Here is a 12,398-nt window from a genome sequence, read left to right on the forward strand (position 1 = left end):
ATGCTGCTCTCCCTCCGGCGGATACACACCTGTGCGTCCGTGCCGGTGGAAGGGAGATGGCTAGAGGGGGCGGAAGGTTTTTGACGGGATGGAAGAAATTTGCGTGCGAGAGCGAGAGAGAGAGAGAGAGATGCGCTTTTTGTGTGTGTGCTGGGTAGAGGATTTTCCATTCGACCAGCACCGCAGGTAGTACTGAGCCATTAGAACACAGCCACGAATTGGGCAGGAAAATTAGACGACTCCAGACACACTCACACACACACACCCCCACACACACACAATTTACAAGTGCCGGGTTTTTCCTCCACAAGCGCGCGCTAGTATGTGTGGCTGTAACTTGAAGCAGATGCGTGTGTTGGTGAGCCTCCCAGCGAGAAGTGCGCTGAACCCCTCCTGTGTGCGCCATGATGCAAATGCTGTTGTGTTCGATCCAGTTTCTGGTTTGCGTGTGCGTGTGTGTGTGTTGGTAGGCCGTCGAGCGGGAGGGGGGAATAGGGCGCGCGGGGTCCGCAAAAGAGTTGTTTGAACTCTTCAGCTGCTGCGCTGTTGTTGCTGGCTTTTGTTGCTGTTGTTGGTTTCGTGCAATGCTTCGCTGCGCCGTGGAGCGCGCTCTCTCGCTCTCTCTCTCTCTCTCGTGCGCCCTTGCTTGTCGCCCGTTCGGGAATGGGATGCTCTTGCTCTTTCGCGCCTCATGCTGCTGCTGCTGCTCTGTTGTGATCGAACTCGGACTGACACGGCGGCAGCACTTGTTGTGTTTTCCCTTTTTTTCTTTCTTCGTTTTCTTTTCATCAACAAACCGCCCTGTCCAATCCCCCCCCCCCCCCCCCTTGCCACCCACAATACAACCGACCGACCCTTCTATTGCGTGCGATTTTCCACACACACCCAGTATGTGCTCCTTTCCACGCACCCCCCCCCCCCTTCCCTCCCCACCACCACTCTTTCCCTTTTTGCTGTCGATACCGCAGAGCCGGCGCATACACACAAAACACACGGCGGCGGCATGTTTTTCCACCGCACGCTTTTCGTTTGTTGTACACCTGTGTGTGCGTGTGTGTGTGTGGGGGTTGGTGTGTGTTACGAACTTTTGACAGCTTTTTCCCAGCACGCACACGCCATCGCTGTTGTTGGTGGATACGTTTGCTTCTGTGTTTGGTGTGATATTGTTTGCCCACCACCAAACCCACCACCCCCTGGGAGTCGCTACACTTCCTGCCTGTGTTTGGTGTGCTGTTTCGTACGTGTTTGTTTCATTTTCCACCAATGTGGCGTGTGGCTGGGAGGGTGATTCGGTTGTAGAACGGGCCGAGTTTCCCAGCTGGGCGGGGGTGGTAAATCAACACACCCATTTTCCGCTTGCCTTTGGCTCCACCGCCCTTGACAGAGGCTCCGGAAGCAACGAAATGGTGCGATTGTCACTGTTTCGTGACCTCAATGGACAAAAATCGATCGAACCATTTTTTCACCACCTCCGCCAAATGTTGCCAGTTGGAGCGAAGTCGTCCAAACCTAGCCCGATGGCTGGAGCGGTCATTTTGATTTATCTTATCAACCGAACGTGGCCATCATGATTGACAGACGCGGCATGATTTTTCGGGGCCGCCAAATGCGCGCACCCCGGTCGATTGATAACGCGTTCGGCTCTGATAATGCGTTCAATAAACATAAAACACAGACGGCCGTGTCAGCCACAGCCATGCAGCTCGCAGGTGACCCGGACAACGCGGCATTCCTTCGTGATGAAGGAGAGAAGCGAAAGAAATGTTTCTTTTTCGCATGAAAGATGAAAGAAGATCCCTGAAAAGAAGCTGTTAGAAACGTTAGACGTTGCATTCGTCGCTTCCCTGTACCAGTTAGGATTCGCTGTACCCACATCACCCGAGAAGTTCTTTTGTTATTCATGTGTTCTTTTTATTGATTTTTTGTTTGCCCGCTTATCGCTTATCGGAATGATAACACGTGGCGGCTGAAATTGATTAGAGAGACCCGAGACAGCTGCGTAACAGCGGGGTGCAGGTTCCCGGAAGTGTAGGACGTAGGTGTGACGTGTGAACGAACACAGACAGCAGTTCCAGGGGGATATTTCGATGAGAAGGATGAATCATCGCCGACACCTGTTTATTGGTGCCAAAGGGTTAATGTTGCAAGGATTCATATTGAGCGAAGTTCCGCTGGTCCAGTACGTACTTGAAAGGGTCTAATAGAAGTTCTCTTTCGCTGTTTTTCTATGTTAGGATCTTGGGACATTTAAATGCTGCATTTTAAATGTTCCTTAATTAACGATTGCATTTAAAAATGGCTGGCTGGCTGTAGAAATAAAAAAACACGACAGATAATTTATTTCAATGAGCGCCCTTTGAAAGGTAATTTTTCAAGCTTATTAGCAAAAATATATTTACGACCTTGCGAAGTGCCTTTTGTCAGTTATTCAGAATTTCCTCACCATGGTGGAGACATGCGTGTAGGCATTTTTTCTTAGATCTACCTTGGATTGGTATCAATTCCTCCTCAGTTCTTGCGACAAAATTGTTGGAGTAGAGCTTCTGCATCATGTTTTGTCCAGAAAATGTTGATGTTTGTTGGAGGATATTGGACCGGTTCACGGCCTAGGATGTCATATCGAACTTCCACCGAAAGTCGCCTTAAAATGATCGCACTGAGTGTTGGCGTTATTGCTTGCCAGTGGACGCGATTTCTGCTTCCTGATATGTTTGCTCATGTTTTCCAAGTACTTTGTCACTGTTCAACCAGTTGCATCATCTTCCCGGCCAAGCAAACGCATCGATGTAGCGGCTTTTCCCTCAGTCTTCATCGTCAGCTTCCTTTGGAGCTTTTTGTCGGAGCCGTCAGGGCCATTCGGAACTGGGCTTTCTTTCGATGCACTGATTGTTGTCGAATTTGGTGCCGAGATGTTGTAGACGCCGTAAAAGGCTTATACGACGTCCACAAACTGCCGCACGGAGTTCGTTTTAGACGAAGTTGCTTCACCCTTTTTGCAATCATGGTAAGAGTTCGACTGATAGTGGTTGTCCGTTCAAATTTTGTCTGCTGACTCTTGGGATACTATTATTGCAATGAACGTTTCGTTAGTGCGGATAATTCCATAAAAAAATTGACAATTTTTGATATTTTTTTTCAAACGCCTATAAATATTTATATGGAAAAAATGGAGTTCAAACAAGACCGAACGAATACTACAGTAAAATACTTTCTTGTTATATTGTAGCTGGAGTGCAGTTGAGTTAAGCCAAGTTAGAGCCTATTACCTAAACTCTGCGAAAGATTATTTATCACTTTCACTACTAATTAATCATACCGTCTCCGGAAAGCAGGTACAGTAGAGCCCCTCTTCTGTTCCCAATTGGTTGTTGCTGTGGAATGCTGGAATGTAATTGATTTAGTTTTTCCTTTCTGCACCATAGCGTACTCACACCTACCTAAAACCCCCCCACCCCCCCACCCCACTCAAATTGAATCAGCCCATTACGTTACGCCTGGTTCAGTGACTTGTCCATCCTAATGACCGGCAAGATTATCAATTAGGGACGGTGTGTTGGTGGTAGTGGTACATCTTCGCACCCTTTCTACGCCAGCGAGAAGAAGGCAATAAAGTACAAAACAAGCCCCCCCCTCCCAAAAAAAAACCGGAGAAGGGAAATAAAGGAAACGTATCATCGAGCCCTAATGAAACAGCGAATAATCGGTGGATAATATACCCCTCCCCCATCCCACCGGTGGACGGTGGAAATTGATTCCCATTGGGTTTGTGTTTTGTTTGTTGGCCTTTTTTGTTGTTTTTCGCTTGCTCATTACTTTCCTTACGTATTATGAAACAGATTAAGAGAACCGCTCCGCCCCCCTCCCCTCCACCCATCCACGGACACACACACTCGCTCACACTTGATATGGGCTCGAACAAAAAAAGTGAAGTCTGTCTCACCCTCGAGGAAAGCACCAACCACCCCTTCACACCGTTTTTTGGTGTGGGTCTGGGGTGGGCGGCCTGGGTGCTACGTTTTTTTTTTCTTTCTTTTTTTGTATCGCTTCCATCCACCCAATCGCCCATGCAGTAGCAGAACATATTTGTTACGCATGAAATCGCGCATAAACACCTTTACCCGAGCGGGTGAGGGTACTTCTATCTTCTTCGTTTTTTTGCCGCCGGTTTTTTGTCTCGCTTTTTTTTTAAGCCAATAAACTGACCGAGTTGCCGGGGGTGCCCTTTTGCACACAAGGGTGCGTGTCCGGTGCGCTGGCACTGTTTGCCGCCTTGCTGGAGTATGTATGCCCGTCGAGTGGCCATCCAACTGCGAATTGTTGTGAGGAGAGCCGGTGCAGGTGAAAGTACTCTTTGCAAGCCGGGGATGGCGTGCGAGGCGAAGGAAGAGAAGCGTGTGGAGTAGCGCCACCAAACTGTCCTTGAAAATATTTAACCCAAAAAACATCGGAGAGCCGGTTTTTCAGCCAAGTCGTCGAGATGTTGAGAAGGGAAAAGGTTTGAAATTAGCGCGAATCGCGCGCTCAAGCCGCCTGTTTATGCTGACGTGCCATTTTGTTGTTTTGCTTACAAACCGGTCAATGAACGCCGCCACCACCACCACCACCACTGTAAGAGTTGCCCGCCACTACAGCCCTATTGTGTTGAGAAAATGGAAAACAAAAATTCCAATCCACTCTAGCAGCAAAAAATAAATAAACCGGGCTGTACGAAGGGAGGATGCTTTGGTGTGTGACACATTCCAACCGAAGCACCATCGGTGGGCTCATTTTCTGTGTCATCGCACCCCGTCGTTGGCCACTTATCGGACACAAGGGGCAGGGGGTTTGGCATTTGAAATGGTGGAGTAAAGTAGGCAACAACAAAAAACCGTAGTACAAATGATGTTGTAGATCGGCAGCGTACGATAAGCCCCCCCCCCCCCCGCGCCGGCTGGACAGTGACAACACCCAAAATGGTTCCATTTTTTTCTGCCGAATTTTCGGTGCTCGATCGAGTGACATTGTTCTATAAACGATTTTCCCTTCGCCACTTCAATCTACCGACGGTTGTTACGAGTCGTCGAAGGCACTATTTGAAGTGTACCAGCGTCCACAATGGTCGTTGGTTGGTTGTCAATATTGCTTTTTTGTCGATTATGACTTTTTCCTCACACGTCTTTTGTATCAGATTGTCGGGTTTAGTCTGTTTTTTTAGTCTTCAGTAGGTAAATTTGAATTTGATTTTGAGTATTGGATGCAACTGACACATGTGGGCTGGTTGACCCAATCGAAAAAGCTGCTAAACCGTGCCAATGGTTATTTAAGGATATTTTTTTCTGCTACCACTTTACTTCCGCATTACGTTTGCTTAGTGTGTTTCACTGATTTTCTATTTGGTTCTTCTATGAGGAAAATTTTTCCATCAGTTTTCAATCTCTTAGGCACTACAATGGATTAGAGCAGCGGGCGGCAAACCGTTGAGTTAAAGGACCAAATTAAGCAATTGATCCAGAACCGCGGGCCAGAAGAATGCACTGTTTGCATTTTTTAAATATTTCCTCTTAAATGATTATATTATAAAACTTAAAAGAATTATCAAAAAAACATGAATAGGCAATAATTTCAAGCAATACGATTGGTGATAGTGTTGTGTTGCTGCGATCATATCACCCAAGGTTTAAAAAAATGGTAATTCCTATCACAAAAACTAATTGTACAAAATTATTAGTTAAGAATCGGCAACAGAGTGCACAAAAGCAGCAGCGTGATCAGTCAAAACAAAAAAGCAAGAGCAATATTGCTTCTTCGCATGGCGCAAAAATGATTGGAGCTATTCTGGCGATGATTTAAAAGCCTTTACGATTGAACAATAATCGAGTAGTAATTATCAAAATGTTTTAAGTAGCAAAGCCATTCCTCCTGAATAAAACAAATTGCTTTGCGGACAAATAATGCCATGTCAGACAAATTGATAACTGATTCCTTATGAACAAGCTATTATACAGTCGTTGTACTCATAAAAACAACAATCATACGGGGATTTTGACCATAATGGTAAGCCCACCAATCCATATTACGATAATACAAGTTGAAAGACGGTGTGCAATGTCATACCAAAACGAAGTTCAGTGATTTCAATAGATTCTTCTCATCTTTCAAAATCAGGTTAATCCTTTGGTGGGCTGGATTGAATGTGATGGCGGCCCGCCGGACTTTACCGCTGGATTAGTTCATATGAAAACCCATCTCTAAACTATCCTCCCAATCGATCGAGCAAAATTCGTCAAATAAAACAAATCTACTTTGTGCGATTTGCCTAAAAACCCATCGCCACCCTCGGTCTAACTTTCTCCCGCGAAAGCCATCACCTTTTTTTTTTGGGGGGATGGGAGGAGGCTAATTCGTACTTTCCAAGCGGGAAATTCCCTTCCCAAATTGCATTTGTTTTGGTTTTTTTTTTGTTTCACCTATTTCGACCGACGTCCAAACCCACCCACGCCCCGCGGGAATGGTGGAAACGTAAAGCAGCAACCTGCTCGATGATGATGCTGATGAAACTGTTTCCTGTTTTCCAAAGCACCACTGCTGCTGAAAGCTATCACTCGAAGCTTTTCTTAATGAACGGAACCGTTTAAAATATTCCGAAACATCCGGGAAGCGGAGGAGGAAGCGACGTCCACCCACTGGCTGCAATTGCCATCACCGATGACCGACCCTCCCGCCCCCTTTAAGCTATGGCATATCACATTTCACTGCGGGAAATTGGACCAGCAAACAACAACAACAACAGCAACTAATCTGTGTTCTACTCTCGCGTACTCCGCCAGCAAGGCTGCAGCAGGAACCTGCGGATAGAAGGGGGGACTCTCGCTCCGATTTTTAGTAGAAAATAATGACATATTTACATTTGAATGGTTGCAATGCGCCCGGCAGGGGACTGGGGCAGAGGTACAGAGTGAAGAGAGTGTACCACGGTGTACCCCGCCACTTGTGGATGCTGTTGATACGATTATTATTGTACCTTTCTCACGGTTTCATCGAGTGAAAATAGAGGCACTAGTCGGGGCACGCCTCTCTTCCCCGTGGCGTGTGTTAGTTGTTGGTGGCTCGTGCAGCTGGGAAAGAGATCAGATTGAAGGGAGGGGGTGGGGGAGGGGTGGGGGGTAGAGCAAAGAGAATATATTTCAAACAGTGTCAGCCGCACCAAAGTAATTAAGTTTAGGAAAAGCTCGGAAGAGTACAGCAATGAAATTGAAAAAAAACTAGACTTAGTGAAATCAACCCGTCAACAGCGCAGCATTAGCAATAGCTGAAGGGAATGGAACAACGGTGAGCGGGAACTGGGGGGTGGTATGTTTGTGTGTGTGTGTGTAATAGCCGGGACACAAGCACAAACGTTAAAATCAACAACAGCCACCGGGGGATGGGTACGCCGGCGCTACAATTAACCTATTTGCTTGAGACTCTGCCCGTCCGTGTGCTTTTTTTTCTTTAAATGTGAAATGAACCATAAATTAATCGCAAATTTCAATAAACCACCACACCTAATCTAATTGACATTTTCTTCCTCTAATATTTACCCATTACAAACAGCGCTCGTCATTTGCAAGGAACACGGATTTCGCGGTCGCAATCCAGTCGTCGCTACGCCCGCCCAGAGAACGGAGAAGGCGAAAGGATCGATCCTCGTCCTGCTACAGGACGCAGGAGGAGGTGGAGAGGAGAAAAACAAGAAGCCGCGTGGTAGCCGCGTGCCGCACATCCTGCCCTGCGCTGCTGCACTGGCAACACCAGCAGCATGATGGCCGATACGTCCACCAGCAACGGTGGTGTGGCCGCCGGGTCGGCCTCGGTGGTGGGCGGTGGCAGCGGCGGCGCCCTCGACCCGAACGTCATCCCCCAGTGGAAGAAGGAGCTGATCCAGCGGCGCAAGAACCTGGCCAAAACGATCGGTGCCGTCGCGACACAGGTGCACGATTCGGCGTCGACCGTGGCGGCGGCCATCTCGGCTTCCGCCTCGTCGCCGGTGCTGGCCCACCCGCGCACACCGACCGGCGGGTTCCCCGTGGGCAGTCCGTTCTATGCCGGAACGAAAGGTAAAAAAAAACGCTGGCAAATTGTTCAATCTTAATTTATTTGGGTTAATGGTCGTATGTATGTATCCATGTGTGTGATATTACATGTAAATAGAACCATTTTTGGTGGGTCATATTCGTTCTGAAATTTCTTCGTTATAAATCCATGTTTTCCCTCGATATGATAACGCCTCGAAATGGTGTAACAATTTATAATGACGTTTAAGTTAACTTTTAAATGTTTTCACTATTTCGAATTAGTTTGAAAGTTTGGGATTGATAAAAGCGTTATTTAAGTAACATTTAGGTTCTCAATTCAAAAGTTAAGCTCAGAATTTGGAAAGAATTAACGATTTGCATACTTAGTGCAATAAACATATTTTGTGTTGTTCTTCAAAGGGCTACATTAAAATGATTGAAATGAAATCATTTTGTTTGTTAATTGATGTGATCGATTGCATAATTTTTCGTTTTAAAATGATACATGCTTCCAGTTCCATGAGACTGCAATTCATATTCACTTGTTCACTTGTTCCAAAATACTGAGTACTTCACCTCTGATTGAGATTAACGTTATCGGTCCACTACAAACGATGACCGACCAGCAAAAAACCTCTCACCACACCGCAATGAGCTCATCGATTCGTAGACAAACATTAAATCATACATGGTTGGCTTTTGCGCTACTTCCCTTCTCGTGCATAATGTGTGTTGAATTGGGGGGGGGGGGGGGGTTTGGATGCTGCTTGCAATTACATGACAATACTTCGTGCCTGTCTCTGGCCCCCATTATTATCTCTGTGGAGACTAGTGGTGTGCTGCCTGCAGTGCAGCCACGACTCCGTTCCGAATCCGGTTATTTGAAGTAAGATTTTGACTCTGGTAAAGTTACGGCTCCGGAGTCGTGTGGAGTCGTCCGGGGGCATTTCATTTCACGGTGTTTTTTTCTTTATTCATTTTGCTTGTGCATTTTTTAAACACGCTCCGGACGACTCCGAACAATGCTGGACGATTCCGGACGACTCTGAACGACTCCGGACGATTCTGGACGATTCCGGCCGACTCTAGAAGACTTTGAACGTCTCTGGACAATTTCAAACGATTCCGACTCCGGAAGACTCCGGACGACTCCAGATGATTCTGGTTGACTCCGGATGACTCCGGACGACTCCAAACGTTTCCGACTCCGGTCGGACTCCGGACAACTCCAAACAATTTAGACTCCGCACGACTCTGGACGACTCCTGATGATTACGGACAACTCCAAACGATTCCGAATTCGGACGACTCCGGACGACTCCTGATGATTCCGGACAACTCCAAACGATTCCGAATTCGGACGACTCCGGACGATTCCGACTCTGGACGACTTCGACTCCGACTCCGGTCGATTCCCGCCAACTCCAAACGACCTCAACTCCGCACGACTCTGGACGACTACAGACGATTCCGGATGACTCCAGACGATTCCGGATGACTCCAGACGACTCCGGGCAATTCCGAACAGCTCCAGACGATTCGAAACGGCTCCGGATATTGCTGGGCGGATCTACCTTCCGGAACCGTTTCCGACATTTTCGGAGTCGGATCGGAGTTGTCTCCGGATTTTTGCCAACGCTACCCATCGCTGGCAGAAACCATTCACCAGCAAGCTGCTGCTGCACTGACTCATGCATGTGTCGATAATGTATTGCCTGCAGTAATACCTGTTTTATTTTTGCTCCACTCCAACTTTCTACCACCAACCCTTTTACTTCTCTGTCGCCTGTTAAGCCCTTTTTGCGAAGTGACTGCGCCGCCAAACTATTGATCCTTTGCAAGGGCTCGCTTTGCTTTCGGAGGCAAGAGACAAGAGTGAGGTAAGGGGGTCGGGAAGGGCGAGTGTCGCGCAAGTGTAACACAACGACACACAGCGGGCCGTATACGGGGTAGTGATAAGAATCCGTCACATCATGTTTGTTTTTGCTCTTCTCCCGGGTGGCGGCTTAGCGGCGATTATCTTATCGAGCGGGGCGAAAGGGCTCACTTGGATGTAGGTTCGCTTCATTGCCTCCTCGGCTAAGCGCACATTATTATCAGATCCTCCCGGTAGCGGTTCTAACCCTAGGTTTGTAAACTTGCGCGTGATAGCGGTGTGTTGATCCAAGGGTCGGGGTGGGTGGTACATTTCTGCCAGCATCGTGAGTTTTTAGATCAAGTGCGGCTACTACACGTTGTTGAATGGATTTACTGTACCTATTTAATTCCTTTTTTTGCGTAAAGTCCTACGCGGTTTAAAAGCGCAGCCTATTACAGGCTTTTGAAACTTACCTCGGTCCTATTCAACCTTGTAGGAGCCGACGCATCGATCGAATAGACCACTGGAGCGCTGCAATGTTTCAATGTTACTTGTTTATAACAATCCAGAATCCTGCCCTTGTACCTGTTCCAACTATCGGTCCCCTCACAATCCTTAAATCAACTATCGCAACAACTCAGAGATTAACCTTTTAAACAAAACTAATTAGGAAGTGTTCTGTGTCTGCTAACAACTGGCGTCCTTCACATACTCCCCGTCCGTCTCTGAAACCGCATACACGCCTCGTGTGTGTACGATCGTGCCTAAAAAAGCGTTTCATTTCATTGAGCGCGCGCACTAAACGTGTCGTCGATTTGTTTCAATTTACTTCTGGCGACCTAGGCGAACCGGTGTGCAATTCCCGCCCCGTTGCAAAATGTCGTCGAAATGTCTTCGTCGCCGTCACGACGGTGGCTTCGACCTTCGCACGTACCAAAACACATATGAGTGGCGGCATGGCGCGATGTCCAACCGAACAGCATTGGCTCTGGGGGGAGGGGGGGCGCACTCCGGCTGGTTCAATTCTACATTTTTCCGTTTGTTTTCTTTTTGCTGCTGTACTTGGATAAATAAACAAAGAGAGGCAGCGAAACTCAGGTGGACGGCGGTCGAATGGACCCCCCGTTCCCTCCGATTGCCTTCGGATAGAAAGTACGAAATGGAATTTGCGCTTGCTTTGACTTCGAGCTTGCAATTAAATTTGGAGCTCGGCTTTTCCGCCACCACACGGTGCTCTCCGTCGTCAACTCACTTCACTGTTGGTAATTGATTATGCATTTTTTGGAACAATGTTGTGTATATGTGCGTGTGTGCTTTTTTGTGTGTTTGGTTTGCGTTCGAGAGTCGCTGCTTTTCGATGGTTTTTGGTTTTAGCTTTTGTTGTGCAGCGCGCGCAGCCCGACAGCATTAGCGATCTTTTTTTTTCTTTATTTTTTACTGCTGTTGGTACATTAGGTTTATGGCGGTGAGCGCAATGGTGTGCCACATTAGTATAGCAGGATATCTTTCATGTGGTGTGTGGTGTGACGGTGGGGGCGCACGCTCATTAATTAGATGTGTTGGGTGGACTGGTGACCAGGGGCAAACTCGCGTCATCAAGTGTCAAGCGCACGTGGGGAGGGAGGCACAGGGAGGCACTGGTAGGGAAAAATCCAAAGTTCTTCTGCTGAGTGTGATGAAAAATTCATTAGCAGTGGGAGCCTTCCGAGTATCAGTGTCACGGGGAGCTTCATTAAAATTCTGGGAAGAGCGGTGTGCTGCTCTGGCATGGCCAATTTAGTACACGAAGAGGTGTGTTATTTGTTTTAAAGTAAATTAAATTAAGCCACACTTAACCCATTAGTTGGGAGTAACTGTCGTTGGTAGTTTGGAGTGTAATTTTTCTTGTTTTTTTTTTACTGAATTCTTACCAGTCCATTGTTGCTTTTTGTCTCCACTTCGACGCAGATTTCTTCTATTTGTCATGTTTGTCAATTGTTTCATAAAAACATGTCTCTTTTTCCTTCGGACTTTCTGTTTAACAATAGAAATCTTAAAGAAAAATAAATTTCATTCGCATTGCGTTACTTTCAGTTGATTCAATCCAATTGATCTTGCGTTAAATTGATTCTTTTTTGTCATCCTTTCCATCTCGTCAGATGCATAAAACCAAACCAAACCACCTTAAAGACAACCTGTCCCGGTTTTGTTTGATTTCGAGAGTCGCAATGTGTGGACCGCGCATGCTTAGAGAGCTCTCTAACGCCAGCCCCATGCAATAAAAGCAAAAACCTATCACAAAACCAATGCAAATTGGTTGGGGCATGCAAATGCTCTCCACTCTGCGTGTGTAGTGTGTGGCAATCGGCATTTTTTTTGTTTTCGCCGCTGTCATTGTATGTTGTGACAGAAAAAAAAGCAAGCAGCAGTCTGCATGGGCGCGCAGATGATTGGTGAAGCAGGGAAAACGAGGGGGGATTAGTTTTATTTGTTATGCAGCGTTTCGCGAGACGCGTTCATATGCAAAT

The 12,398-nt window shown here is 47.0% G+C and overlaps 1 protein-coding gene across 9 annotated transcripts in view; it reads left to right on the top strand.

The window, feature by feature from the left end:
- The window catches only part of LOC120950205 (homeotic protein female sterile), a 66,088-nt gene that overhangs the window by 2,524 nt on the left and 51,166 nt on the right, over positions 1-12,398 (top strand). For all 9 annotated transcript variants that reach the window (XR_005751109.2, XM_040368051.2, XM_040368054.2 and 6 more), the window contains one exon: positions 7,573-8,075. Coding sequence is in view for 8 of the 9 variants with exons in the window: in XM_040368051.2 (XP_040223985.2) it covers positions 7,778-8,075 (298 nt within the window). In the remaining variant the exon portion in view is untranslated. The remainder of the gene's footprint in view (positions 1-7,572; positions 8,076-12,398) is intronic.

This window comes from Anopheles coluzzii, chromosome 2, assembly GCF_943734685.1.
Source record: "Anopheles coluzzii chromosome 2, AcolN3, whole genome shotgun sequence".
NCBI lineage: Eukaryota > Metazoa > Arthropoda > Insecta > Diptera > Culicidae > Anopheles > Anopheles coluzzii.